This window comes from Osmerus mordax, chromosome 11, assembly GCF_038355195.1.
Source record: "Osmerus mordax isolate fOsmMor3 chromosome 11, fOsmMor3.pri, whole genome shotgun sequence".
NCBI classification, from domain to species: Eukaryota; Metazoa; Chordata; class Actinopteri; order Osmeriformes; family Osmeridae; genus Osmerus; species Osmerus mordax.
The window spans coordinates 3,187,043-3,214,643 of record NC_090060.1 but is presented as its reverse complement, the minus strand read 5'-3'; the positions used below and the strand labels follow the sequence as shown (position 1 = coordinate 3,214,643).

The following is a 27,601-nucleotide window of genomic DNA, read 5'->3' as shown; positions in this document are numbered from 1 at the left end:
CTCTCTCTCGGTTTGGCCCCTCCCCCCCCCCCACTCCCTCAACCCCCCGCCCCATCACCTCTCTATTCCCCTTATTTTGTATGTACAATGCCCTTTCAGGTCGCAATATGGATAGACTACTACATATCAAATAGATACTCCATTTAGCGGGTTAGGCTATAGAAAACGTTGAGCATTCCTATGACAACAGTAATGTACTGTACTAATACACATTAAATACGTATGATATGACTATATATGGCGTGAATGGGGGGAAAACACAGATAAGCCCCTCCCTCTTTCAGACTCTCACATCCTGGTTTCACTGCTTTCCGCCCCCGACATCATCCTCCTCCTCCTCCGCCAGCTGAATTCCTTCATTCAAGATGGTGAGGTGCGACGAGGTCAAGGCAACAGAGAGTCTCATGGGGGAGGAGAGGAGGAAGGGAGGCTGTCTAGGTCTCCTCCCCTCTTTCCAGTGGTGCAGCTCAGGCCCCCCCCCCCCCCCCCAGCCTCACACCAGCGTGATCTCCACCTCCTCTGTCTTCTCCGCCTGCCGGCGGGCGTGCTGCTTGGGGGGAGGGGGGGGCGGCGCGCACCTGCGTGTGTGTGTGGGGTGGGGGTGGGGGGTGGGTTAGAATGAGGGGAGACAAGGAGCACACAGTCAGACACAGAAACGCTCCGTCTGTCCTCTCTGAAAACAGAAGGCTGTGGGGTGGGGGTGGGGGGTGGAGGTGGTGGAGACCTACCGGCCGTAGCTTGCTGGGGCCCACGCTGTCGGGGCTGGGGCGTGGGGGCGGCTGCTGAAACCCTGGAGATATAGGACTCAGACCTGCACTGTGGTCTGGGGGACGGAGAGAGAGAGAGACAGTAGGAAAGAGATAGAGAGATTAGGAGAGAGAGAGAAACAAGGAAAGAGAGAAAGTGAAGGAGAGAGAGAAAAAAAGAAAGGGAGGAGAGAGAGAGAGGGAGAGAGACAGTCAGCAAACAAGATGCTAAAACAGTACCCGTACGCTCAACAGTTTCCTAGGACCCTAAACCGCACCACACATCATCGCTGTGTAATCCATGAGGCTGATCAAAATGGGTGGGTGACTCTTTTCAGTCAGTAAGCTCATTGTGGAGACCTGCGTGCGTGCGCGCGTGTGTGTGTCTGGCCCCTTACTGAGCACGGGCCCCTTTTGCGCGGGAGGCGGCGGCGGCCGGTGGTCCCCGTTGACGGAGGGCGAGCGGGGGAGGGGCGGGGGCGTGGCCGGGCTGGCGTAGGAGCCGGCCGGGGGCTGGTCGTACAGGGGGAGGGGCGGGAGCAAGGAGGGCTTCCTCTGAGAGGGAGAGATCTGGAGGAGGGAGAGAACGAAAAGAGGGAGGGGGGAAACACAGAGAGAGAGAGAGAGAGAGAGAGAGGGGGGGGGGGGGGTTCCAAAAAAGAAAGAGGAAGAGAGACAGTTTTTTAGCAAAAGTTGCAGCCGAACCGAGGACGGCAGCGTTCTTTGATCATTCCAGAAGACTCCATTTCCCATGGAGCCTCAGCGGCAGGAAGCTTCCAGCCCAGGGGAGAACACAAACAGAGATAACGGTGTTCCTGTGTGCTGTGATAGGCTGGTTCCTAATCCCAGCCAGGCTTTATCTGGACTGGGAGAACACACTTAGTTACAGGAAGGATAGGACCCCTCCTGCCCCAATCAGACCTCTAGACATAACAAGTATGGATAAACACACACACACACACACACACTCACACCCATTCACACTGCACTTTAATTGTAACGCTACCATAAATGTCTAATCTCCCATCTGCATAAGAGCTTGTGTGAGTGTGTGTGTGAATGTGTGTAATGTGTGTGTGTGTGTGTGAATATGTGAGTGTGTGCGCTGCACCCACCTGCGTGTCGGCCCCGTTCTCCCCGTTCTCCGTCAGCTCCTCCACCAGCACGGAGGGGAACACCCCCGCCCGCCCGCTGAATTCGCCCTCCCAGAAGCCGTCGTCCGTCTGCGTGTCGCGGCTGAGCAGGCGGATGACGGCGCCCTCTGGGAAGGTCAGCTCCTCGTCCGTCTGGCCCTCGTAGTCGTACAGCGCCCGCACGTAGCTCACTGGCGGAGGAGGGGGGGTTATTATCTTGTTTGTCATGATAGGGCTGATGTGCTAGCTCTTTACAGTGTATGCTTGCTATGTGTGCGTGTCGGGGTTAAGGTCTGTAGGATTGTAATTGTGCATAAAATTGGGCTCTAAATATGCAGTGTGTGCGTGCGAGTGTGTGTGTGCGCGAGTGCGTGTGAGTGTGTGTGCGTGCGTGCACGCTTGTGTGCGAGCGCGTGTGTGCGTGCGAGTGTGTGCGAGTGTGCGTGAGTGTGTGTGTGTGCGTGTCCTCACCGTTGGCGTCTCCGTTGAGGCTGCTGCTGTGGAGTTCAGGCTCGGTGGAGTTGGAAGAGGTGTGCGAGCGTGCGTCGAGCGCCGCCAGAGACTGGAGCATGCTCAGTAGGCTGTTGGAGGTGGGGAACTGGAGGTACTTCTCAGGTACGTACCCCACGTGGCCTATCTTGTTACGAGCCTGGTGCGCGCGCGCACACACACACACACACACATAGAGATAAAGGTTGGAGGTTGAAACGGAGTTATGTAAGGGAGTGTTTATGGTGGGTGGTCTGTCTGGCGTTGTTGTGTGTAAATGTGTGTGTGTGGGCGGGCGTGTGGGCGGGTGTGCATGTGAGCAGTTACCTTGACCCAGTCCTCCATATCTCCGTCCTCTATGACCTCCAACACTTCTTGTTCATCTATGGTTAACTCATCAGGCTGGGACGCCTGGGGAGGGAGGGAGGGAGAGAGAGAGAGAGAGAGAGAGAGAGAGAGAGAGAGAGAGAGAGAGAGAGAGAGAGAGAGAGAGAGAGAGAGAGAGAGAGAGGGAGGATATGGAGTACAGGAGAAAGAAGGGCAGGGAGAGGTACAGATAAAGGCCTATTGAGAACTCATATTTCATAGCTCTAATGTTACATATGCTGCTGATGAGTGCCGCGGCTAGGCTTCTGGGAGTGGCTGTAGGGTTGCGGGTGGATATGAGTGTGTAACTCGGTGCTTAAATGTGACTATGTGAGAGGGATCAAGAGAGTGTGTGAGATTGACTAAGTTTGCGTGCGTGTGTTTGTGTGTGTGACAGTGACTACGTTTGTGTGCGCGTGTTACCTTGTAGGAGTAGAGGACCTTGCAGGTGAGAGGGTAGTTTCTGAGGGTTCCAGAAGGACTGGAGCTGCTGTCGTCAAACACCTCCATGCTCTCCTCACACTCCTCGCCTTCCTCTCGCTCCAGGTCCACGGGGCCCTGCACACACACACACACACACACACAAGAACACACACAGACACGTCAGTGTTAATAATCCTTAAATGCCTTGGTGTGCTTCTCTAACCCCCCCTCCCTCTATCTATCTCCCTCTCTCTCCTTACCTGTCCGGTGTAATAGAAGTCTATCTGTGCAGCAGCTTCAACTGCATCGTGCCCCACCCTAACCTGTCCCCAAGGAACCTCATTGGTTTAGAAGTGGATCACGTGACCAAGTCGGAACCAGGATCCACTACACCAAGCAACGTGACCTGGACGAAACCAAAAGTGTGCGTGTCCGTGTGTGCGTCCGAGTTTATGTGTGTGCGAATACAAGTGTGCCGTTTGTGTGTAAATATGTTTTTTTTGTGTGTGTGTGTGTCTTCGCATGTCAGAAAGTGCACTGTGCGTCTGATAAGAGTTGAGTCATCAGATCTCTGTTGACAGTGTAAACTCCACGGCCACGCCGGACTTGGGAAAGGACAGGTGCCATTGCGTGAGTACAGGCGTGCACAGTGTGTGCGTGTCGGTCCGGCATCTACATGTGTGTGTGTGTGTGTGTGAAATCACAATCCATTTCCCTCATCGGAACAACAAGCAGTATACGCATCTCCCGTGTCTCCACATGTCTATCCTTCACCTGGATCTATATTAGCCACTAAGAAATGAGGCGGGCTATGGATCACAGTCAATGCTTCCACGATGAGGACATGTAGCTCTGAGATAGCCCGCTCCGTGGCTGTGACAGAGTTGACTGGAGAGATGAATGAACAGCACTGGGAGCAGTTATTCCCTCCTCGAACACGCTCTCGGTCACACTCCGCTCCCTCCATACCTGCCTCTTCCCTCTCGGTCCCCTCCCTTCCTCGCGCTCCTTAGCATCCAATTTCGGTTTGTCAATTATCATGCCGTCTCTCTCTTCCTCTCTCTGGGGCGCTTCTCGGGGTTCACTCTGGCCTTCCCTTATCCTCTCCCTCCCTCCCTCCCTCCCTCCCTCCCTCCCTCCCTCCCTCCCTCCCTCCCTCCCTCCCTCCCTCCCTCCCTCCCTCCCTCCCTCCCTCCCTCCCTCCCTCCCTCCCTCCCTCCCTCCCTCCCTCCCTCCCTCCCTCCCTCCCTCCCTCCCTCCCTCCCTCCTCTCCCCCTTGTGTCTCCCTCTGTCGTTCTCATCCCTCTCCCTTCCTTCGTCTCTCTCGATATCCTGCCAGCTGCAGTGTCATGTGAGCAGAATTTCAAATAGTGCTGGAGGAGCAGGCTATAATATATACCTCAGTACGAGATCGCACATACACACATCCGTGTGGATCACCCTCTTCACACACACGCGGACCCTCTCCACAAACCAAGAAAGACCCCCCCCCCCCCCCCCCACACACACACACACACACACACAGTCGCCCAGACGACACACGTGGACCCTTCCACACACACACATGCACAATAAACACACACACACACAAACATTCAGCAATATTTACTAAGAAGGCCAGTGGTGTGTATGGGAGTGTCGACCTCCAAACTGGGCGTGCTTAGTGAAGGTTGGTGGGAAGTGTAGTTTCACTAAAAGATGCTGGTAGGGAGAGTGAGGGAAGGTGTCTCACCGCGAGTAAGGGATCGTGAGTAGTGTAGTTTGCCCAGCGTTCATTTTCCAGTTCCTCCATTACCTGGGTCATGCATAGAGAGAGCGCGGGATTACATACACACAGGGAAATACATCAAAGCACACCTTCACACATACGCAAAGACATATACGCACATGTAGAAACATGCTAACACGGACAAACACACACACAGTACCTGGTTCATGGCGCTCTTCAGCCACGTATCCACGGCAACTCCCACCTGTCTTAGTAGGTCTAACCGGGCCTCAGCTTTCAGCTTTACAATCTGCAGAGAGAAACACACACACACATCTAGAGTTCACTAAGATGTATGGAGCATACAAGCACCAGCCAGCAATCAGATCTGGTCTTCTTCTTTACATGATGCAGGTGTGTTCATGGAAAACCTAGATAGGAACCTCTACTGACTGGTCCATCTGTCTCCATCTAGACCCAGAACATCTCCTGGTCTACCAGGACCCAGAACATCTCCTGTTCTACCAGGACCCAGAACATCTCCTGGTCTACCAGGACCCAGAACATCCCCTGTTCTATCTAGACCCAGAACATCTCCTGTTCTATCTAGACCCAGAACATCTCCTGTTCTATCTAGACCCAGAACATCTCCTGTTCTACCAGGACCCAGAACATCCCCTGTTCTACCTAGACCCAGAACATGTCCTGTTCTATCTAGACCCAGAACATCTCCTGTTCTACCTAGACCCAGAACATGTCCTGTTCTATCTAGACCCAGAACATCTCCTGTTCTACCTAGACCCAGAACATGTCCTGTTCTATCTAGACCCAGAACATCTCCTGTTCTATCTAGACCCTCTCCTCCCGACAGGGAAGATGGATCCACGGGAGATCCCACTAAACAGTCCCACTGCCTGCTGGGTAATCTATAAGATTGACAGGCGCCCTCAATCCATGCTATCTGTCGACCCTGTCAACACTCACTCACTCACTCACACACTCACTGCCCGCCAGTAAACCCCATCCCACCCCCCCCCCCCCGCGCCTCTCACTTATCCCAGCCTGTCAGCGTAAGATCCAGCTGGGACAGACTGCTAAATCAGCGCTGGTCAGACAAAGAGGAGCCTTCCCTCTAATCATCCTCACAGGTTTAAAAGCATCTCTCTACCACACTGATCACACCAGGACTTTCCCTTCAAACCTAGGAGGGGTTCTGAAGAGGTATGAGAGTGCATGTCGGTGCATGGTGAAGCCTCCTTTCCAGGAAGTGGAGTCTGGTTAATTATGGATAACCACACTCCTCCCACTTCCTGTTATGGCCACCGCCAGCCATGGAAGAGGAAGAAAACCTATGTGTGTGAACGTGTGTGTGTTTGCGTGCGTGTGTAGGCAGATTCGTACTTTCGCTGCTTTAGAGGGGGTGGCCTGAAAAAAGAGAATCATTTTTTAAATATCTCGCCCATCTGGCAATAACCGTGACGACGCCATCCTTCTCATCGCCACCGCCAGCTTGTTTTCACAGTGTAGTGAACGCCACGGCGAGGCTACATCAGGGAACGTGCGCGTGTGTGTGTGTGTGGGCTCTGTATGTGTGTGTGTGGGCTCTGTATGTGTGTGTGTGGGCTCTGCTGGGCATAGACCAGAGCTTGGTGATGTAGCTTTCTCATGTGGACCCATTAGAGCTTAATGGACTCATCAAATATTCAGCCTCTCTGAGCTGCTGGTGCCTCTGTAATGAGGAAGAAGAGAGAGAGAGAGAGAGAGAGAGAGAGAGAGAGAGACGGACAGAGGCAGAGAGAGAAATACAGAGGCGGAGAGACAGAAAGAGAACAAGAGAGAGAGAGCCAGATGGAGAGAGAAATGAAATGACAGGTGAGAGAGAGAGAGGAAGAGTGGTGTGTGGTGTGTGTGTGTGTGTGTGTGTGTGTGTGTGTGTGTGTTGGGCGTGAGTGCATGCAAGCCTGTGCAAACAGATGGCCTTGTAGACAGCAACTCTTTGAGGTCTTACAATCAATGGCTTATTAACATAGTAATTATCACTCAGACTCAGATACAAGGTAGGCCAGGCCTGGGACCATCCTAAACACACAGGCGACAACTAGAACCACATCAACCACAGGCGACAACTAGAACCACATCAACCACAAGGAGGCACCAGACACAATAACTTCCAGCTTATAGAGAGAGAGAGAGAGAGAGACAGAGAGAGAGAGAGACAGAGAGAGACAGAGGGAGAGTGGGAGCGGGAGAGGAAACGAAAGAGGGGAAGGTGAGACAAGAAAGGGAAGGGGGAGAGAGAGAGAGAGAGCGTGAAGGAGAGATGGTAGGAAAGAGTGGGAGAGACGCGTGTTGAGGCAAAAAAGGGTGATGCACGGAGGGAGAAAAGAGGAGGAGCGAAGAGAAAAGAGAGGAATGTAATCGACGGAAGATGAGCGCAAGAAAGAACGTGGAGAGAGAGAGAGACCGCGAAGAGGGGAGAACGAAGAGGAGGTGAAGCATTGATCGTATTCACCGAGTGACAGGCTGCCGCTTGGGAGAATGGATGTAGAGATAACAGATATCTCTACTAGGAGAGAGAGAAAGCTAGAGAACGAGAGCGAGAGAGAGAGACACAGAGAAAGAGAGAGACAGAGAGAAAGGCAGAGAGAGGGAAAGAGAGAGGCATAAAGTAGCGGGCAGGAGTACCTCAGCCTTGCGCATGTTCTCCCTGGTCTCCTCTATCTTCAGCTCCAGCTCACTCCGGGCCTGCTCCGAGGGAGAGACGCCGTGTGTGTCACACTCCTCCAGAGTCTGACACACACACACACACACAAAGAGTTAGCATACTAAATGAGCAGAGCACAGGGAGACACTGCGCGTGCGTGTGCGTGCGTGTGGACTCACTCTCTTGTAGTGGATGATGTTCCTGTGTTCTCTGGCCACTCTGGTTGCCCACTTCCTGGCCTCCTTGTTTAGGCTGTGTTCCTCTGTGGTTCCTGTGTCTGACTCCAGCTGACGACTCTGCCACACGCCACACACACACACGCACAGACACACACACACACAGATACACACACCTTGTTAACAATGCAAGTACGAGGTGTGATGCGCAGCAGCTGTTAATTAAGATAAAGAGAGAGGATAGAGAGAGGATAGCGAGAGGAGGCATTCCGACGTCACGAAGGATACGTGTGTGTTTGCAGTTCCAAAGTTATCTACCCTGGCAGGCACCGAGGTGTTATCAAAACCACATGTGCACAGTTGTGTGCATGCGTGTGTGTGTATATAAACGTGTAAAGGCACACGTGTGAGTATTATAAAGACTGCGTGTTCTGCTCACAGAGCATAAATCATATACGTGTGCCCCTTTCCATTGCAGCTAAACTGAACTGTGTGTCTGGTCTTTGTCTGCCCCCCCCCCCCTCCACACATCCTGAACTCTACTTTAGAATTGAGTATGTGTGGTTCTTTTTCCCCCCAGGTTTAATTTTCTTCTCTTTTTTTTTTTACTCATCAAATAATCCACTATAACGATATAATGAGTGTGTGTGTTGCAGGCTCCTGAGTAGAGTACATGTTAAGGTAATTGCATATTGCTACAGCACTTTAAAAAAAAAACTCATCTTTACACTGCTGCTTATTACTATGACACATAAATCTTGCTAAATGTAGGTGTATGCGATGGGACCTATTACACAGTAGATTTGCAGCCTAATTGCATTAAGTTTGAATGTTGGGATGTGTGTGGGGGGGGGGGATAGAAGCCAAGTTGAACTGCACAAGCCCTGGTGTTCTTCTGCTACTGTACCGGAGCAAGCCCCAATTATTCTCACCCCGGCAAAGCACAGAGTAAACCTTTACATGGCGAGGTTGTGGCAGCTGGATACTGCGGTAGTAGTTTAATGGTGAGGTTGATGGTTAGACAACATGCTACGGACGAACACGGCGAGGTCATGATGGTCAGCAAACGTTAGCCGGCGTGGTTCATCCATAGCCAAGGTGCATCTTGGGTATGGGGATGAGTCTGGGTGGTAGCTAACCACCAGCGGTCGTGGTTCAGAGAGGTTGACGTGCTGATGGTTATGTTACGCTGGCCAGGGGCCGCTAGCACGGATGCAGATACGCTAGCATGCCGACAAGACCATCCAACATCATTGTCACGGTTGAACTGCAGAACATTCACGGTCACGGTCAGGTTGACAGACAAAAACATGGGCTCAGATGGCATGGATGATCCACACACAATGCAGATGAACTGAAAGTCTAGACTATTCTCTAGAATACAAATAGCAACTACAGTCTAGGATCTTCTCTACATTGTTGACATAAAGACTACAGTCTAGAATCTTCTCTAGAATGCCAATAAAGACTAGAATCTACATGGCTCAATCAAATCATCAAGCATCATCTATGTGCGGATTGGCTAACCACACTGTCTCATGGCTAACAGGCTACCAAGCGACTATGTCATGGTTCAAACACACAGCATTCAGGTGGTCAGCAGAGCATAAGGGACTGTCAGCAGCCGTGAAACATGCGGTCAATGTCGTCAACGGTTGGTTTATGGTTGCGTTGCGGTTAGAATCTGAGGGTTAGGGTGTACCTGTGCCAGGGTCAGTCTCATGGCACTGACGGGCGAAGGCTCAATGTCCACCAACTGCGGCACCGAGCTTAGAGTCTGGCACAGACGCACGCACACACACACACGCACGCAACATGCACACATCCAAGGACAGCCAGCAAACACACAAACCAACACCCAAGAGGACAAATGCAATAACAGACACAAACACAGAGGTTAGTGGAAAAGGTTTGAGGAAAAAGAGTTAGCAAATCCTGAAAAGGTCTGGAAGGAGGTTGAAAAGAGACTGCAGCTGGATAGAGAGACCAGATCAGAGAGACTATCACACGCGGGGAGTGGGGTAGAGGAGAGATACAGCGGTTGTATTAGGGGTTAAAATGTCAAGACCAAAAAGTCATTAACACATTCACGATGAATGCTGTGTTCATGCACTCTTCAGAAACTAGAAACAACACTGTTAATACGCTAGTAAGTGGAACATTTCTAGGAACATGGTATCACCTGTGAGCAGAGGAACAAAAGAAAGCTGTGGGAGGAGAAGGTTGTGTCCACTGAGACACTTATTAGTGTGTGTGTGTGTGTGTGTGTGTGTGTGTGCTGCGTGCAAGTCTCACCGTGTCACATTCACTGGGTTGGAACTGGAAGTCTTGTGCTTTGTGAAACATGGGGTTCTCCTTCATAAACAGCTGCTGATTGAACTCCTGCATCACCTGACAGGGAAACACACGCTTTGTAACAAGCTTACACACACACACACACACACACTCACAAACAAATGTTGTCAAGGCCAGACAAACAAACAGCCACACATGCGCACACAAACACAAACAAATGCTGTCAGGCAAGACAGACAAATAGCGAACACACACACACAGCTGGCTCACCCTACTGGATTTGTCCAGGAGAAACTGGAAGGTGTTGTGGATAGCTTGGAAAGCCTCCAGCTCTGTTCGACAGAATGCTATCAGATAGTCCTTCACATGCTCATATATACCTCCATCCAACGTCTGAGAAAGAGAGAGAGACAGAGACAGAGAGGGAGGGAGAGATACAGAGAAGATTGGGAGAGAGAGAGAGAGAAGGGGGGGGGGAGACAGAGAGAGAGTGAGAGAGAAACACAAGGGTAGTTAATTTGAGGGATGGACGTAAACCAGAACAGCGGGGAGTCTGAGTTAGTGAGAAAGGAAGGAGAGAGTGTTACTGTTCGTGTCATTTGACAGTTATCTTTAGGGCTCCAGATAGATGCAGCACTAATGAAGCCAATCCATGAACTTCTGTGGCAACACTGCCAAGCTTATTACCATCGAGCCAACTGTGGACTCCGGAGGGGAGAAGGAGATGACAAGCAGTAGCATGGGAGGGAGAGATACTTTTCTTTTGCTTTAAAGATATCTTTAGTGGGCGGTCAAAACTGCATCACCACAAAAGCAATTGTTTCACTTACTTACTCTTATTCAAACAAAGCCCATTCAATTGAAATTTCCAGACAAACCTAAAAAAACGGAACAAAATCTCCCTAGTTACAACTCAAGCTCCCCATCCACTGTGCACAAGGCACCCCTCACCCCCCACACATCAACAAACCCTTCCATCTTTCCCACCAGCTAATAACATGAGAACTCAATGTGTAACCTTGCCATGACCAGTCCCAGCAACAGTGATCGTACTCCCAAGAGCCTTCTCTTCTGTGTCTTCCATATTGCCAACTTGACCTGCCTGAATACACAGTGCAAGAGGCATGGTCTCCTCTTCTCTTGCACCGTGTACCTGGGTCCCCCTATAAACAGCGACACTGAAAACTCCCACCCATGCCTAACGGTCTCATCCTGGTTCCAGAACAGACATTCCCTCCCCACCGTAGGATCAAGGTGTGCCACATGTCTGCTCGAAGCGATGGCCCCGTGGATAATCCTCCACTGTAGATCAGCTGAACGCTGGTGGGGAGGGAGAGTGTGTGGGGGGAGAGAGAGAGGGAGTGAGAGAGGGAGGGAGAGTGTGTGGGGGGAGAGAGAGAGAGGGAGTGAGAGAGTGTGTGGGGGGAGAGAGAGAGGGAGTGAGAGTGAGAGAGGGAGGGAGGGAGAGAGAAAGCGACAGAGGGAAAGAGAGCGCGTGTGTGTGTGTTCTTTGGATTTGATTCTCACAGCTGCTGGGAAAGGTGGTGGGGTTCAGATTCCGACTGAAGAGAACACACAGGCCTCCGGCTCGCCAGCACACACATCCACACACAGCTGAAACAATGCCACGATGACAAGTATGGGGAAGTGATGTCATTAAGGGTGGAGGCCCTCGTCCCAAACTGGATTTCGGCCCCACCCCTTCTCTTCTCTCCTTTCCTCATCCCTCCCTCCCTTCCCTTCCTCCCTTTATCCACTCAGCCATCTAAGGTAGTGTTTTCAAAATGACTCAGGATCCCAAAAAAGCACAAAGCCACATGCCTCTGTCTCACCTTCTGTGTGTGTGTGTGTGTGTGTATGTGTACTCATATGTATCAAAATATTTTCTGCAAGAAACCACATCTGGCCACGATGTCACTGGGTATGTGATGTAATGCCCTATTTGAAGGATAAGCTGTGCAGTACCCTTGCTGGACAGCAGGGGGAGTAGGGCTCAGGTCTCACCACCGTTGAGAGCAGAAGAGAAGTCGATGAAATAGGGCCCCGTTCAAATACTTTAGAAAAGCCCCCTTCTATGGGTTTCTCCCCCTTTACTACCACTGCTGTTGAGGATTATCCTTAATTAGCTCTCCCCCAGTCATCTTGTCTCGAGGATTAAGCGACTCCTCCTCTCTCTACCCGCCCTCTACCTCTCTCCCTCTTTACGTCTCTCCTCCCTCGCTGCTTTCTCTTCTCCTCTCGGTCTACTTTCCGGCGCGTTTCTCTCTCTCTCTCCACTCTCTATCGAGGTCTCTTTCTCTCCCTCCGTCTTCTGGCGCTTTCTGTGTGGTTGGAGTATGAAGACCAGCTTGCTGCCTTCCAGCGCTGTCCCTCAACGTGTGTGTGTTGTGTGTGATTGTGCCCTGCAGTCTTATCCGTCTGTCACCGAAATCATCGATGTATAATTCACTACAGCCTCCCATTACCCCTGACAACGTGAGAGAGATCCTAGGATCTTGTCCTGTATGTTGTTTTTCTAGGATAGATTCTGGTATCTCGTAGGCTCTATTTCTAGGAGATGTCCTACTGTGCGTTTGTGTGCGTGGGGGGTTTACTCAACGGATTGTTGAGCAAACACAGTCAGACAGCGCTGACGTGTGTGTGTGTGACTTATGTGTGTGTTTGTGTGCGTGCCACCATCTTTAACAGGATGATGACTTCACTGCAGTGGGACACCACACAGCTCCTAATCACCGTCCATGGCCTACCTGTGTGTGTGTGTGTGTGTGTGTGAAAGTGTGCGCACGTGCAGAGTGTGTTAACAGATCTGTTCAACGACTGACGCAGGGGTCTCGCACAGACAGTCTTTGTGTGTGTGTGTGCGCGCGCGTGTGTGTGCAAACTGTCATTTGCTTGTTTTAATAGGCAGCTGTAAGCGGCACCTGTGCTGTCACTATCACTTAGCCAGCACGCATCCGCACACCGCTGTCAACAACACACTGTTTGTGCGTCCCCCGCCTTCACCCTGCGACTCTCCGTGGTTGTCGCGGATTACGGAGGGGTTTCGTGATCCTGTGTGTGTGCGTGCGCGCGTGTGTTACCTGGATGCAGTGCAGCAGGTCTGCGTGGTAGTAGCGGTCGTGGTGAGCGTTGGCAGCCGCCAGGGTTAACAGGTAGTCGTTCCTGGCGTGGGTCGCTCTGGAGTTACAGTCACTTCTCTTAGCTTTCAACTAGGCACGGGGGGGAGACACGGGGGGGAGAGAGAGAGGATGGGGAGAGAGAGATATGAAGAAAGAGATAGGTAGACGGTTATGAGAGAGTACGTTTATGTCTGCTTGCGTATGCGTGTAAAGGGGTGTGTGTGTGTGACTGTGTGACCACACAAAAACACAGTTGCTAACAATGAGAGCCATGCTTACCTTCACACTGGCTTTCTGTAAACTGATCCGGGACTGGAAAAGCCCCAGCTTCGACCTAAGCACCAGAGAGAAGGGAAGACCAGATCAATCGCTCACTCTGTAACCAACGGATACATCCCAGACATTGCAAATCAGTTAAGAGTTCACTAAGTTTAAGATCAGATAGGATCAGGCAAGACTATGATTTCTGATTGATGTTTAACCTCAAATGCAGTCCAGGCATTATAAATCAACAGTACGTCTGGCTGTGGATGCGGATAGGGGGGGGAAGACATTATAAATCAAACCCTGATCTGGCCTTCTCGTTGAGACCCCTACAACATCACAGAGAGCCGCCTCATGTCGTTAAAACGTCAACGACTTTGACTAACTGAGCCTCGGAGTGTGTGTGTGTGTGCTTTCCTTCTGCCACTGTGCCACTGGGTGCAAGCGTGTGTGTGAAATGGAAAGTGTGTATTTGTCTCAACGTGTGTGTTGGTGACTGTGTGTGAGAGTGTGTGCCTAGGCCTCCATGTGGGTTCCCTGCCCTTGACAATGATGCATGTCCCTCCTTCTCTACCTAATGAAAAAGCCTGGACACACACACACACACACACACAGAGAGAGCTTTGCAGTGGGTACAGAGCAGAGCTGACTGGCCAATCAATACAGTTCAAACCAAACAGTGAAATCAAGTACTGGCTCTCTACTACTGCTGTTGCTTTAGCTCTCCTGACCACCATCATCATCACCACCACCACCATCATCATCGTCGTCGTCGTTGTCATCGTCATCATCGTCATCATCGTCATCGTCACCGTCATCATCATCATCATCACCACCATCATCACCACCATCATCACCACCATCATCACCACCATCATCATCACCACCATCATCACCACCATCCCCCTCATCATTATGAATGCCATCCTTAGCAACACCACCATCATCCTCATAATCATCACCATCATCACTATCATCATCTCCATTATAATCAACAACGACACCATCACCAACAGCATCGTTATCACCCCCAGCAGCATCATCTCCACCATCATCCTTATCCTTCCCTTCACCACCATCACATGCACTAAGGACGTGGCACCTACTTGGCCTCGATGTCGGCCTTCTCTCGTACAGCCTGGGCCACTTGCTCTGACTCGTAGTACTTCTTCTTGGCCTTGGCCAGGTCCTTCACCGAGTCCTGGAGCTCTGCCTGGATATGACTCAGCTGCTCTATACTCTGGAGAGAGAGAGACACTCAACTATACTGTGGAGAGAGAGACACTCAACTATACTCTGGAGAGAGAGAGACACTCAACTATACTGTGGAGAGAGAGACACTCAACTATACTCTGGAGAGAGAGAGACACTTAACTATACTGTGGAGAAAGAGAGACACTCAACTATACTCTGGAGAGAGAGAGAGAGAGACACTCAACTATACTTTGGAGAGAGAGAGAGAGACACTCAACTATACTGTGGAGAGAGAGAGACACTCAACTATACTGTGGAGAGAGAGAGACACTCAACTATACTCTGGAGAGAGAGAGAGAGAGAGAGACACTCAACTATACTCTGGAGAGAGAGAGATACACAAAGAAAGAGAGTACACACACACACACTGCCTTGCCTTTTTGAGCTGCTGCTCCTTGAACAGCCGGACGGTCTTGGCTGGGTCGGAGATCTCGTTCTTGTAGTTCTCGCACACGTTCATGCGAGACTGGGTGACCTGCACCGTGCCCTCCAGATAGGACCTCCACACCGCATACACGTTCCTGCATTGAGAACACACACAGAGGGGCCCAGTCACGCACACACAAACTCAAACACGAAATACAGAGAGACAACACACATCCATATGCTGATATTTACACTACACTGACACACTACACATGCTATTATACACACATATAACTAAGACACACGTACATACATGATTGTTAACAGCTAGGTGCTTTAGTACTGTACCTGTAGTCTGTACGTTGGTCATCTGGGTTGATTCCAGGCCAGTCCCTCTTCAGGTACTGGCTGGCCAACTTCTGCAGTGCCTGAAAAGACACACACACACACAAACACACTTTAAAACACTCAACAGTAAGAGTCTCTGTTGAGTTGCAGACTGGAGTAACCTACATTGAGTGTGGGTTACTGTGTCAGAGAAAATGTACGCCAAGCATCTGTGTGTGTGTGTGTGGGTGTGTGCGTGGGTGTGTGAGGATAACTCCTTCTGTGAGAGCGCTTCTGTGAGAAGGCTCTCATTTATTAAACAGTCATAACAAACCAAAACAACAGAAGCACATTTGTCCTAACTACACCATGGAGTCCTCCTCCCTCTCTCCCCCCCTCCTCCCCCCTCCTTCTCTTCTCTCTTTCCTTTCCCCGCTCTCACCCATCATCCATCTATCCGACTCTCCGTCTCGCAGATGGCGATTGAGGACACGACACAAGCCCAGATTCAGAAGGTCTCTGGTTGGTTCACTACCCCCAGGGTGGGGGGGACGGGACACTGCACTCTACTGCCCAAGCCCAGAGGGTGAACTCCATCCTGGGACACAGTGTGTGTGTCGCCCCCCCCCCCCCCTCCAGCCCCGCCCCTCTCCCGTCCCGCTGGACAGAAGGATGTGATTGGCTGTTCAGAGCGACCATGATTGTCAGGCTGACAGACTCAGAGCTTCAGAGTGCTGTTGAGGCAAAAAGAAAACTAGCTGAGTGGGGGGGTGTTTGCGTGTATGCGTGTGTGTGTCCTTAATTCTGCACCATGCTCAAGATGCTGTGACGACTGTGAGATTGAAATGAAACAATTTTCGTTTGTTTCTTTTACTCATTACATTACAAAACACCATTACAAGCGGGGAGTTGCCATGGTGACCAGATTGTCCTTCATGTGTGGTCTAGGTGAGACACCTCAATTAAATACACACACACATGGTGAGAGCCCACATACACACATGCTTCCTGTTTTTGTCCAGGCCAGAGGGGCAATGAGGGCACACAGACAGCAGGATATCCTTACCAGACAAGAGGGAGGGAGGGAGGGAGGGAGGGAGGGAGAGAGAGAGAGAGAGAGAGAGAGAGAGAGAGAGAGAGAGAGAGAGAGAGAGAGAGAGAGAGAGAGAGAGAGAAAAAGGAGGTAGGCGATGAGAGAGAGGGTGTTGGGATTGACAGTTGACTAATCAGACAGTTTTCTTCCCAGTCTAAATCGATGAAGAAGGAAAGCTACGAGAGGCCGTCGAGGGACAAACTACTGAAACACTTCCACATGCACTCATCACTTGTGCTACCCCATGAAACACTTGTACACCTACACTCATCAGTTGTGATACTGCTTTACTGATATCATGCCAATACATCTTGAAATAACACATTCAAATATGTCATTTTAATGAGTCATTTGTTAAATTAGAAGACAGAGTAGAAGGGTTTGAGGAAAGCTCCTTTCTCCCCCCTCCAAACCTCATAAAACTCACTCACCTTGTGGCTCTCTCTCCTCTACCCTGCCACCCCCCCCCTCTCTGACTCTCTCTCCTCTCCCCTGCCCCCCCCCCCTCTCTGACTCTCTCTCCTCTCCCCTGCCCCCCCCCCCTCTGACTCTCTCTCCTCTCCCCTGCCCCCCCCTCTCTGACTCTCTCTCCTCTCCCCTGCCCCACCCCCCCTCTCTGACTCTCTCTCTCTGACTTCACTACCCATCTCTCTGTCTTTCCTCTCCTCACCTCTCCAAACCTTACTAATTCTCTGTCTCCTATTCAATCAATACACTGATGTGCTTTCTCCTCCTCTCCTATTCCCCCCTCTCCTCTCCTCTCCCCTCCTCCCCCTCGTCACCTCCCTTCTATCCTCTCCTCCCGTCCCCCTCTCCTCTCTCCTCTGTTACCTGCAAGGACTGCAATAACACCCATTTTACCGCAACCCTTCTAAGAAGGAGACCATGGGTGAGTGTGTGTGTGTGTGTGTGTGTGTGAGTGAGTGTGAGTGCAGCTAAAGTGCATATTGGCTTGACCTCTACAATAAGCAGAGTAAGCTGTAAGACAGAGAGAGGGAGAGACAGAGAGAGAGTGAGAGAGACAGAGAGAGGGAGAGACAGAGAGAGAGAGAGAGAGAGAGATAGAGAGAGAGAGAGAGAGAGAGAGAGAGAGAGAGAGAGAGAGAGAGAGAGAGAGAGAGAGAGAGAGAGAGAGAGAGAGAGAGCCCGAGGTGTGTTAGAGGAGCCGGGAGAGAGAGAATTCGCGTCCGCATGCGTGTGTGTCTGTCAGCATTGCGTGCGCTCGTGCGAAAGGACAATCATTGAGATCCCCATCTCTCACAGGCCCTTCAGTCTGTCAGTGTTGTTCAGCTGGCCTTCTCTGTGTACCTGCCCACAGCCTCCGCGTTCACAAAACCCCCTCCGCCGCTCCGTCACGCTCCCAACTGCACCAGACACCCTCACTCCCGACACTCACACCGTCCACTCTCCCTCCTCCTGTCGATCTGTCGCTCTCTGTCTCTCCCACGCGCACAATACGATCCGCGCCATCTTGGCTCACTTTCGCGCTAACGTACACTCTCGGAGGAAAGTGTTCCAAAACCGACTGAAATAAAATGGAGCTGTCTGCGGCTGTCTGTTTGCTGGTGGGTCTACGTGGGTGAGAATGTGTGCGGTGTGTGCGCGCGCGCGTGTGTGTGTGTGTGGAGAGGTTGGGTGGGTGGGGGAGCAGTCTAATTTGAGTGTGCTTGTTCACGTGTGATTGGCTTAGGACAGGAGTGCCTGTCAGACAGTCGCAAAGCCTGTCACGCCGCAGACAGTTGTTTATGCAAATGAGCTGCCGTTACACCGGAAAGTGGGAAGAGCGGAGGGAGGGAAGGAGGAGAGACGGAAGGAGGCGGGGATAAAGGAAGACGGAGGCGGCAGGGGAGAGAGGGAGGGAGGAGGGGAGAAAGAGAAGGGGGGGGGGCATCGGAGGAGGGGGGGGGGGAGACAGACGGGAGAAATCGAGGGGAGAGGAGAAGGGGAGGCAGGGAGGGAGGGAGGGAGGCGGAAAGCTGCACTGCGGACCCAGACAGCAGACTGTTCTCTAGACAGGAGGAGGAGAGAGACTCACAGCAGTCTGGGAGCGGGAGAGTCCATCCTCCTCCTCATCCTCGCACTGGCTGAGACACACAGGGCAATTACACCGTGGTTTCGAAACGACACACACACACACACACACAAACAAACACACACACAATGAGCAAAAAAAGGGCATGCGCAAACACACACACACTGCCCACCACACAAACACACACACACAGAGACCTTATTTGGCCATTTAGAGCAGTCTGATCCTACCACAAAACTATTCCAGTTATGCCTGTATGGGGAATGGGAGGAATAACACTGCAAGGTTTGGTACCCTTACATACCCACACACACATTGTGTAGGAGGGCTTTGATTGACAGCTGCTAATTAGAGATGGTGTTCCCGCAAGAGTAGACTCCCGTCTGACACACTGATAGGTCAGAGGTTAAATTACAGGGTCTCCCTCGTTCCCAACCTCATCCTCCTCCTCCTCTGTCTTTCTCTGTCTCACTTCCTATTCACTGGTTGGTCTAGCCCCCCCCCCCCCCCCCCCCCCCCCAAAAAAAAAGGGTCAGGTAGGGGGAGTGGGGGTGGAGGGGGCCATTGGGCCAGTAGAACAGAGGGCCTGTGATAGCATCACCACACTGTGACCTCATCTGGTTGTACTGGCACAGCTCTGTGTACCCACACAACTGGCCAAGTGTCTGACAAAGAGAGGGATGGAGGGGGGTGGGGGCGAGAGATAAAGGAGTGAGAGGGAGGAGAGAAAGAGGGAGAGAGGGAGAGAGGGAGAGAGGGAGAGAAGGCGGGACAGAGAGGGAGAAAGAGGGAGGAAGAGGGAGAAAGATGACGGGGAAGGGGGAGAGGAGGGGGCGTACAGACAGTCTTGCACAATCAGGAAGAAATCCATTATTCTATAGAAAGGGTACTACTGTTGCTAGGCAACCTGTCTTGCAGAGGTGAAGAAGAGACGAGGGTACACTGTCCATTATGGCACACACAGACATACACACACACACACAGACACACATCCGCAGAGATACACACACACACAAAGACACACACAGAGACACACACACTGTCTGAGCCTGTATGATGTCATGGCTGTAGACTTGGCTGAAGAGGTTTTGGTGAGTAGTTAGCTGTGTAGACCATACTTAGGGTGAAAGACACTGTTTTTCTGTTCAAACACAGGAACGTGTTTCTGGGTGATGTGTCACTGTATCCTCGACAACGAGAGAAAGAATCCCCCCCCTCTCTCTTTCACACAAACGCGCATTTCCTTTTCCTTTATCGCTCCTCGTTTTATGCTATACTCCTCCTCTCCTCTCTTCCCTCCATCTCTCCGTCCAGGAGTGCAGTGTGTGTGAACCTGCTTTTAAGGATGATGGGGCCAGAAAACAATGTTTATTTGTGTGGACAGCTGCATGGCATGGAGCGGTATGAGTGTGTGTGTGTGTGTATGAGTGAGTGTGTGTACACAGTGAGCTCATGCATTGCGTCATGATGTGAGAATGTATGAATGTTCCCAGTGTTGTTGGGAAGTCTCCCCACCCACCCAGCCAGCCCTCCCTCCTGGATAGTCCAGAGGTCAGTCAGGACAGAGCAGGCCAACAAGTACAGACAAAAATCAGTGCCCCACCACCTGGCGCTGTGGCTTAGTTGGTTAAAGCGCCTGTCTAGTAAACAGGAGATCCTGAGTTCGAATCTCAGCAGTGCCTTTTGTAAAGGGTCAATTTATTTGGCAAACCTGCCAAATAGTTTGGCATCTCCAAGTCAGAGTGTGTTTGAATCAGTGCCTTTAGGGAATCCTGCTCGTAATGCAGAGACACTGCAATTGTATACATGAACTGACTTAAGCGGCAACAGCTCACTTAATACGCATTTTAACATGTTGGACTGCTGGACTACATGTTGTGTGTGTGCCGGAGAGATACATACCTGTGCATAGTCCCTCTCCAGCTGTCCCTTCTTCAGGCTGTAGGTCCTGGATAGAGAGAAAGAGAGAGACATTATTCCCATTGACAAATAGGCCTTCCATAAATGATAGCTTTACTTGCAAAGGCTGATTTTGTAAGTGAGGGTTAGTGTGTGTGCGTGTCTGGGTTTCCATCAACAGCAGCCTTTTTACTGTAACAATCATAACAGTAGTGGAGAAGAGTACAGGAGAGATGAGAGGAAGCAGTGATTGGCCCGGCCTGTTCTGTGCCTCTGTCTACATAAACGGACTCAGAAACCTCACGGTTATGCAAGGCAGGAATCCCCCCCCATCCTGCTCCCTCCCTACACTTACTCTCCCATTGCCTCCAACCCTCCCCAGTCCCAACTCTCCCCTCGCTGTCGCCTCCTCCCTCAAAAATCCCCCAAACATCCGGGCAGCAAGGATCTCTCATCTCAACCCAGGAATGTTCACCAAGGTGGAGATACCATTACACTTCCACAAGCCAGATATTACCAAAACATCATAAAAATACAACAACAATTATTCAATAAATACATTACATGAATTAAACCCTATCTGCGGCACATATTGCCCCTGTATACATTACCCAACCCTAATAAACTGTATCATGTTATCATTGCCTAATATATCCAAAACCATCCATGCTCTCAAGTGAGATAATCTTGCAAAGACAACATTAAATCTCACTTTAAACATAAATGACCCCATCATTCCTCACATCAGGCTAATTTGAACATTTCAAAAAAGTTATTGCATCCTCCATTTTTTGGAAAGAAGATTGAAGTCAAAAATAATAATAATAAAAATACGTCTCGTGAGGTCTGGGACCCTTATCTCGAGATCAGCTCTCCAGGTTGCTGAGGGTGCAGACCGCAGACTGATCTCGAATACGCGTTTTGCAGAAAGAAAGTCAGAGGGACGGAGTGATGAAAAAAGTGAAAGAACAATAATATAAAGTCCCCGATACAATAATCACACACAGCCCAAGTAGAAACGGCATCAAGGTTAGAGTAAAATAAGAAGAGATTCCGCTCAGTGTTGGCTGAACCGTATGTAATTTGCTGACATATTGCCGGAAGAGAAAGCTTAAATAAACCCTCATCACTAAACCTGAAATACCTCCCTCCAATCAACTACACATGCTCTGTTCACGTGATGATGTAGCATAAAGCTGCAGATTGCTACATGCCTCGTTGGCGCAGTAGGCAGCGCGTCAGTCTCATAATCTGAAGGTCGTGAGTTCGAGCCTCACACGGGGCATTTTTGCCGGCAGATATTTGTAATAGTAATTAATATAAAACATGTAGTTTAAAAAATACTTGTACTTTGTTCCTCCTGAATCAAGTCATAACTATATTATGGCAATTTTAAAGATCAACAGTATTTCGCCATTATTAAACTTTTCACATTTGTAAATTCGAAATCTTTCCTATTAATGCTCAAAGAAAGCCGCGTGTAATTTTTAAAAGGTCTACCAGAATAAATGTTAAAAGTCCGAGGTTTAACACATAGAAAAGGTTTACTATAAATACGTGCTCTTCACCATTGTCACCACAAGGCGCTGTGGCTTAGTTGGTTAAAGCGCCTGTCTAGTAAACAGGAGATCCTGAGTTCGAATCTCAGCAGTGCCTTTTACATGACTTATGTTTGCACAGAAGTTTTTGTCCAGTTCAAAGAACTCAACTGTATTAGCAATTCTGTAGTGTACGTTCTACACTATTTATACTTGTTTCCCGACCCCTAACCCTTGTTGCAACTTGGCGCTGTGGCTTAGTTGGTTAAAGCGCCTGTCTAGTAAACAGGAGATCCTGAGTTCAAATCTCAGCAGTGCCTTTTTCTGACAGACAAAACTGTAGAAATTATTAGCACACATTCACACACATCCCAGTGCTGAGATGAATATCCATATGCTCTCTCATTACAAATCCTTTTATACCCTCCACACTTTGTCAAATAAGCTCTTTCTCACTCCCTCTTTCTATCCCTCTCATTTTCCCTTTCTCTTGCTCTGTCTCAAACTCAGATTCTCACAGGGATCTCTGGACATGTGTAGGCCGCTCACACCATTGTACTATGCTACCACAGTTACCTCTGTGTAAATCAACATAAACAACCAATAAGTCACAAGCTATCTCACACCCAAGATGTGTTTGTGCGAATGTGCGCACCCATATGCTTTGTAGTGTTTGGATCCCATTTCAAACGCTGACTGGATTTGATTTGAGTCAAATAAACAAATAAATATGGACCGGACGAGTTGTCCTCTCAGCAGTTTTTCTGTCCTCCCTCGGTATCTGGAGAAACAAACCTCTCTCTGATCTCTGCGGTCAGACACATTTCTCCAGAGAGACCCCTATTGCCCTGCCCCTTCCGGCCATTTCAGTGTGTGCATGTTTGTGTGTGTGTATGTTTTAGTCTCTGTGTATCTGATTCAAGAGGCGGTGTCAGCATCAGCAGTAGAGGCCAAAACACTCCAGATGAGACCTGCATATGACTGGGTCTGACAGAGTGTACTTCAGTGTTCCGGAGTGGGTGCCAGCTGTTGTTAAGTGTATGTGTGTGTGTGTGTGTGTGTGTGTGTGTGTGCATCAACAGCACAAGCAAAGAGAGGGGAGGATCAAACATGGGAAAAAAGCTAGGATCGATGCAGCACTAAACTTGCACAGAGATCAATGGAAACACCAATTCGACCATGGGTCAGAGAGAGAGAGAGAGAGAGAGAGAGAGAGAGAGAGAGAGAGAGAGAGAGAGAGAGAGAGAGAGAGAGAGAGAGAGAGAGAGAGAGTGAGAGAGAGGCAGGACGGCAGAGAAAGACAAACAGAGAGGGAAAAGAATGTTTTGAGGGTCTGTATACAGAGAAATGTGTACACAACACGCTGTCTGCCGGGCTCTGGGAGTTCTGACTGCTCTGGGATCAGCTGTGAGTGTCTGAAACAAGTTTGTGTTGTGTAGGTGTGTTTGTGTGTGTTGGGGCTTGTTTCTAAGCTTGGCTGGACAGCAAGAGTGTGTGTGTGTGTGTTTGTGTGTGTGTGTGTGTGTAAATACAGCAGGGCAGACATAAGGGAATGGCAGATTTAGCAGGATTGGGGACACTAAGTTGACTCAAAAAGGGATTCCTCCATCTCTCCCTCTTCCTCATCTCCTTCTCCTCATCCCCCTCATCCTCACCCTGGCTCTCAGTCCCCCTCTTTGTCCGTGCCCTGTCCATCTCCTCTCTCTCCCAGGAGAGACAACCCTACTGCTACTTAGTAGGTTGCACCTAAAGAGGTGTGTGTCTGTGTATTGTATGTGTTTATGTGTGTGTGTGTGTGTGTGTGTGTAAGATCTTTATACTTTTCTAAAGATTCGTTTTTCTGTCCCCTGATTAAAGAAGGGATCAGGATTAATTAGGGTAAACAAACTCAGAGCAGCTTTGGGGTTTAAGAGTTAATATCTACAGCTTTTGGGAGGAAAGTGTGTCTGGAGTACCGGGTGTACACCCTCTGAAAGAGAAGAATGAGAGACTACACATAAATAGACCGGCTGTCATGAAAATTATTCAACAAAACCGAAATACCATTTCAGGGTATACTAACGTGTTTTCCCGACCCCTTGTTCATGGAAACAATATTGAAAAAAAAACAATTGTCCAAGTTCTGGTTTCCAGCGGGCATCTGCTGTGTTCTCCAGTTCCGAATGGAGCAGTAATTCTGCAGTACGCTGCAATCTTTTCTATTGCAGATGGAACTGCCCAAGACGTGTGTGTGTGTGTTTTGCGTGTCCACGTTGTCATAAATAATCAATGGCTAGTGTGCACAGACATGAAAGCGTGAGAAGTAGCTGGGCTTTCCTCTTCTGCCAAGCTCAGAGGGAGAACAGTGCCAGCAGTGCTACTAGACCCTCTCTCTCTCTCACACTCACTCTGTTTCTCCCTCTCCCATTCTCGCTTCCATTCTCGATTTATCTCTTTCTCTCTCCCGACACACACACAGAACTTTACAATACTGGACCAAACAAATCCACATTATCATTCAATGAGAGCTTGAGAAAACACCAAAGGAAAAAATTTGAAAGTGCTTGTTATGACTTCCAGCTGTGGAATAGTACAGACAGAGCGAAAGAGAGAAAAAGACAGAGAGAGAGACTGAGAGAGCAACAGAGAAAACAAATTGAGAAAGTAAGTGAGAGAGTGAGAGAGAGAGTGAGAGAAAGAGAGAGGGGAGGGGGAGAGAGAGCGTACAGGAAGGCAGCAGGAAATTCCTTCGTCATATCCCGGATCTTTATTCTTCCCCCCCCCCAAAACACGAATGGGAATGCTCCAATACTCCTCCTCCTCCTCCCTCTTCCTGGCTTACTCAGGCTATTCTTCTCTCCCTCTCATTCCTTTCTTTTTTCTGCTTCCTGCATTACATCTGCATGAAAAAGATAGTGTGTGTTTGTGTGTACCTCATGTCTTCCAGTAGGTCACATTCCGTCTGGTGTTTCAGGTGCAGTCTGGTCATCTGCTCCGTGTGAATGTTCTTCATCTCCTGAGTCACTTTTACCTGGTGGTGTGGAAACACATACACAATCAGCACGACAAACCACCCAGACTGCCTCCTGTCGAAGCAGTTAGGAAGCCAGTTTATTAACCTCGGTCGGTTCATTTCACTGTATTTTTTACACAATGTCCCCAAAAACAACTTGTGTACACACTCTCAATGGTGCGATAAAACATTATTGAGAACTTCACCGGCAATAAACAAAAGTGTTATAGACCATGTGTTATCCCAAACAAACAACAGTCATTGGCAAGGCCATTGTCCAGAATCAGGAAAGTTCCACCACTGTTCACTGAGTAACAGAATGAGAGATTCATGACTGTTCCAGACCAAACAACAACACTCCAGACACACACACAAAGACACACAACACAACACACACACTCACGCACACACACACACACAAACAAAGTCAGTGACTGTGGTCTGGAGACTAGCTTTCATGTCCCCTGCCTTTGAAGATAAGGAGGGAGAGGTCAATTGGATTATCAGAGAAAACTGACATTGTCTCTTATTTTACCGATAACATACCACAAAAGAAGCAAAGAGAAAGAGAGAGACAGACAGAGAGAAAGACTGAGACATTGAGAGAGAGAGAGGAGATAGAGGGAGAAAGAGAGACAGACAGAGAGAAAGACTGAGACATCGAGAGAGAGAGAGAGAGAGAGAGAGAGAGAGAGAGAGAGAGAGAGAGAGAGAGAGAGAGAGAGAGAGAGAGAGAGGAGAGAGAGAGAGAGAGAGAGAAAAAGAGGAGAGAGAGAGAAAGCGTGAGAAGAAAAGAGAGGAGAGGAGGAGAGAGAGAGAGGAGAGAGAAAGAGAGAGGGAGAGAGATATATGCAGCTTAGTTTTTCCAGGGTTCATTTATTGGATTTCCGGGTGACTTCCCAAGTGGTGCCCGTTGCACAGGAGTGACCAGGTGTGTAGCGCAGTAGGACAGTAGACAGCAGTACAGTAGGGCCGGTAGCAGGTAGACAGCCTGACCCAGTGACATCATTGTGGGTGCATCATTAGCTCCATTTGCTCTGAGATAGCAGACAGCAACACAGGCTGATAGAGGTCATGATTGAGGGGGTTTGTGTCTGTGAGTTTGAGTGTGTGTATGTGTGTGTGGCTCCTATCTGACCACACTGGGAGTGGTAGCTACAGTATGGAGGTCTGTCTCTCTGTGAAAGAACATGCAGAGACGTGTTCAACATTGCTACCTACCAAAACCAGCATGTGGCTGAGCGGTGCCTGTGTGTGTGTGTGTGTGTGTGTGTGTGTGAGGTAAGGACATGATGTGACACGTTCTAGTTTGTCTAGAATGTGCAGTAGGCCCAGGGGCATTTAAGCGGCACCAGGGAATAACCGGTAATTAACGGAACTGCCGGTAATTGGTTATCGGACGCCACTATGCGCACAGATTTATACCAACTCCCACTGCAGACATCAGAGGTCATGTTATGCAATCAAATCCTGATTTGTCCATCAAGCGGTTTGTTACAGACATAATATCACATTGGTTTCCTGAAACGATCTACTACTAAGTGTGTGAAGTGTATGTCTAAGATGTGTCTAACGTAATGTGAAACATGACTAGTGTGTTGTGTCATCATCAATTAACTTGCACTGACCGGCCCAATATTAATCAGGGAACGCGTCACATGAAACCATTGTTATCAGCCAAAATGTCTTGAACAATAGGGTGTGTAACCTGCGAGACTGCTACTAGTCCGGACGTAATGTAGGCTAATATTACATACACTATGAAATAAAAAGGTTGTTCATCTATCCAGTCAATCAGGGGACCGTTGTCAGTACATTCGCCGAGTCACTCACAAACAACCTGATCAGACTGACGGACGAACAAGACGCAACAACACCGCGATCTGTCAAAAATGTGACATGTCGCTAGGAAAGCAAGCAAGCTATGTATGCATACATTGTTTTGATCATAATCCAGACAGCACGTCTAACTACGAATGAAATACCTGCTTGTGTCATGTTATATCGCAATGATTTCAATTAGACACCCTGCCAGTCACTGGTATTAAAATGTACAGCTCAATAGATAGCTATCTATTTCGACTAGGTCCTGGGAAGCTGGCTAGACCCATCGTTTAAAGTGTGTCTGATCTGTGTGCGGAGTTATTGACAGACCTACAGCAAAGTTCTCAAATATGTCTTTCATGCTTGTCCAGCTTCACTACGAAAAGGTGATCGAACAGTATTTCCAGCCTAGATAAAAGCTTTGCTAGCTGTTCAAATGTTGCAATCCATGACACCTTGCTCACATTAAGATCGTTGATGAGATTAAATAGAGGAGAATATTAACGTTAGGAACGTGTATCCGTTCTATGTGTGGCTATCGCTAACAAACGCAAAAAAACAACATCACACATCTGTCAATCATCATCATCATTTAGTTTGGGTTGAGAAAGTAGCTAGCTAGCTGGCTAGCAAAAGATGGGATGCAAAAACTCACCTTTCTCGGCGGTGGCTGCATATTTAGGTATTGACATGAATGGTATATTCCCTGGGAAATGTATTTAGTCCGAATAAACCTCGAAGGGTGTGGATAATTCCTTTAAAATCTCCAAGGAGGAGAAGAGGGAGAAAAGAGCATTCAGATTTGGACTCCGGCGGCCATGATAGATAGCTGTGGCTTGCTACTCCGCTGGTT

The 27,601-nt window shown here is 49.4% G+C and overlaps 1 protein-coding gene and 3 non-coding genes across 4 annotated transcripts; 3 read left to right on the top strand and 1 right to left on the bottom strand.

Annotated features, from left to right (window-relative positions):
• Positions 1 to 64: 64 nt before the first annotated feature.
• Positions 65 to 27,601, bottom strand: LOC136951303 (F-BAR and double SH3 domains protein 2-like). The gene is given in 22 exon segments (XM_067245647.1): positions 65 to 565; positions 567 to 578; positions 729 to 823; positions 1,145 to 1,316; positions 1,862 to 2,070; positions 2,351 to 2,528; positions 2,696 to 2,779; positions 3,158 to 3,292; positions 4,890 to 4,952; positions 5,086 to 5,175; positions 7,551 to 7,655; positions 7,749 to 7,865; positions 10,041 to 10,136; positions 10,311 to 10,433; positions 13,121 to 13,249; positions 13,439 to 13,493; positions 14,530 to 14,663; positions 15,054 to 15,198; positions 15,392 to 15,471; positions 20,398 to 20,443; positions 24,845 to 24,942; positions 27,404 to 27,601. Coding segments are annotated over 22 exon segments (2,259 nt in total). The 5' UTR covers positions 27,425 to 27,601; the 3' UTR covers positions 65 to 493.
• trnat-agu (transfer RNA threonine (anticodon AGU)) lies at positions 20,104 to 20,177 on the top strand. The gene has a single exon. It is a non-coding gene; the product is annotated as a tRNA-Thr (tRNA).
• Positions 21,607 to 21,679, top strand: trnam-cau (transfer RNA methionine (anticodon CAU)). The gene has a single exon. It is a non-coding gene; the product is annotated as a tRNA-Met (tRNA).
• trnat-agu (transfer RNA threonine (anticodon AGU)) lies at positions 21,977 to 22,050 on the top strand. Its single transcript has one exon. It is a non-coding gene; the product is annotated as a tRNA-Thr (tRNA).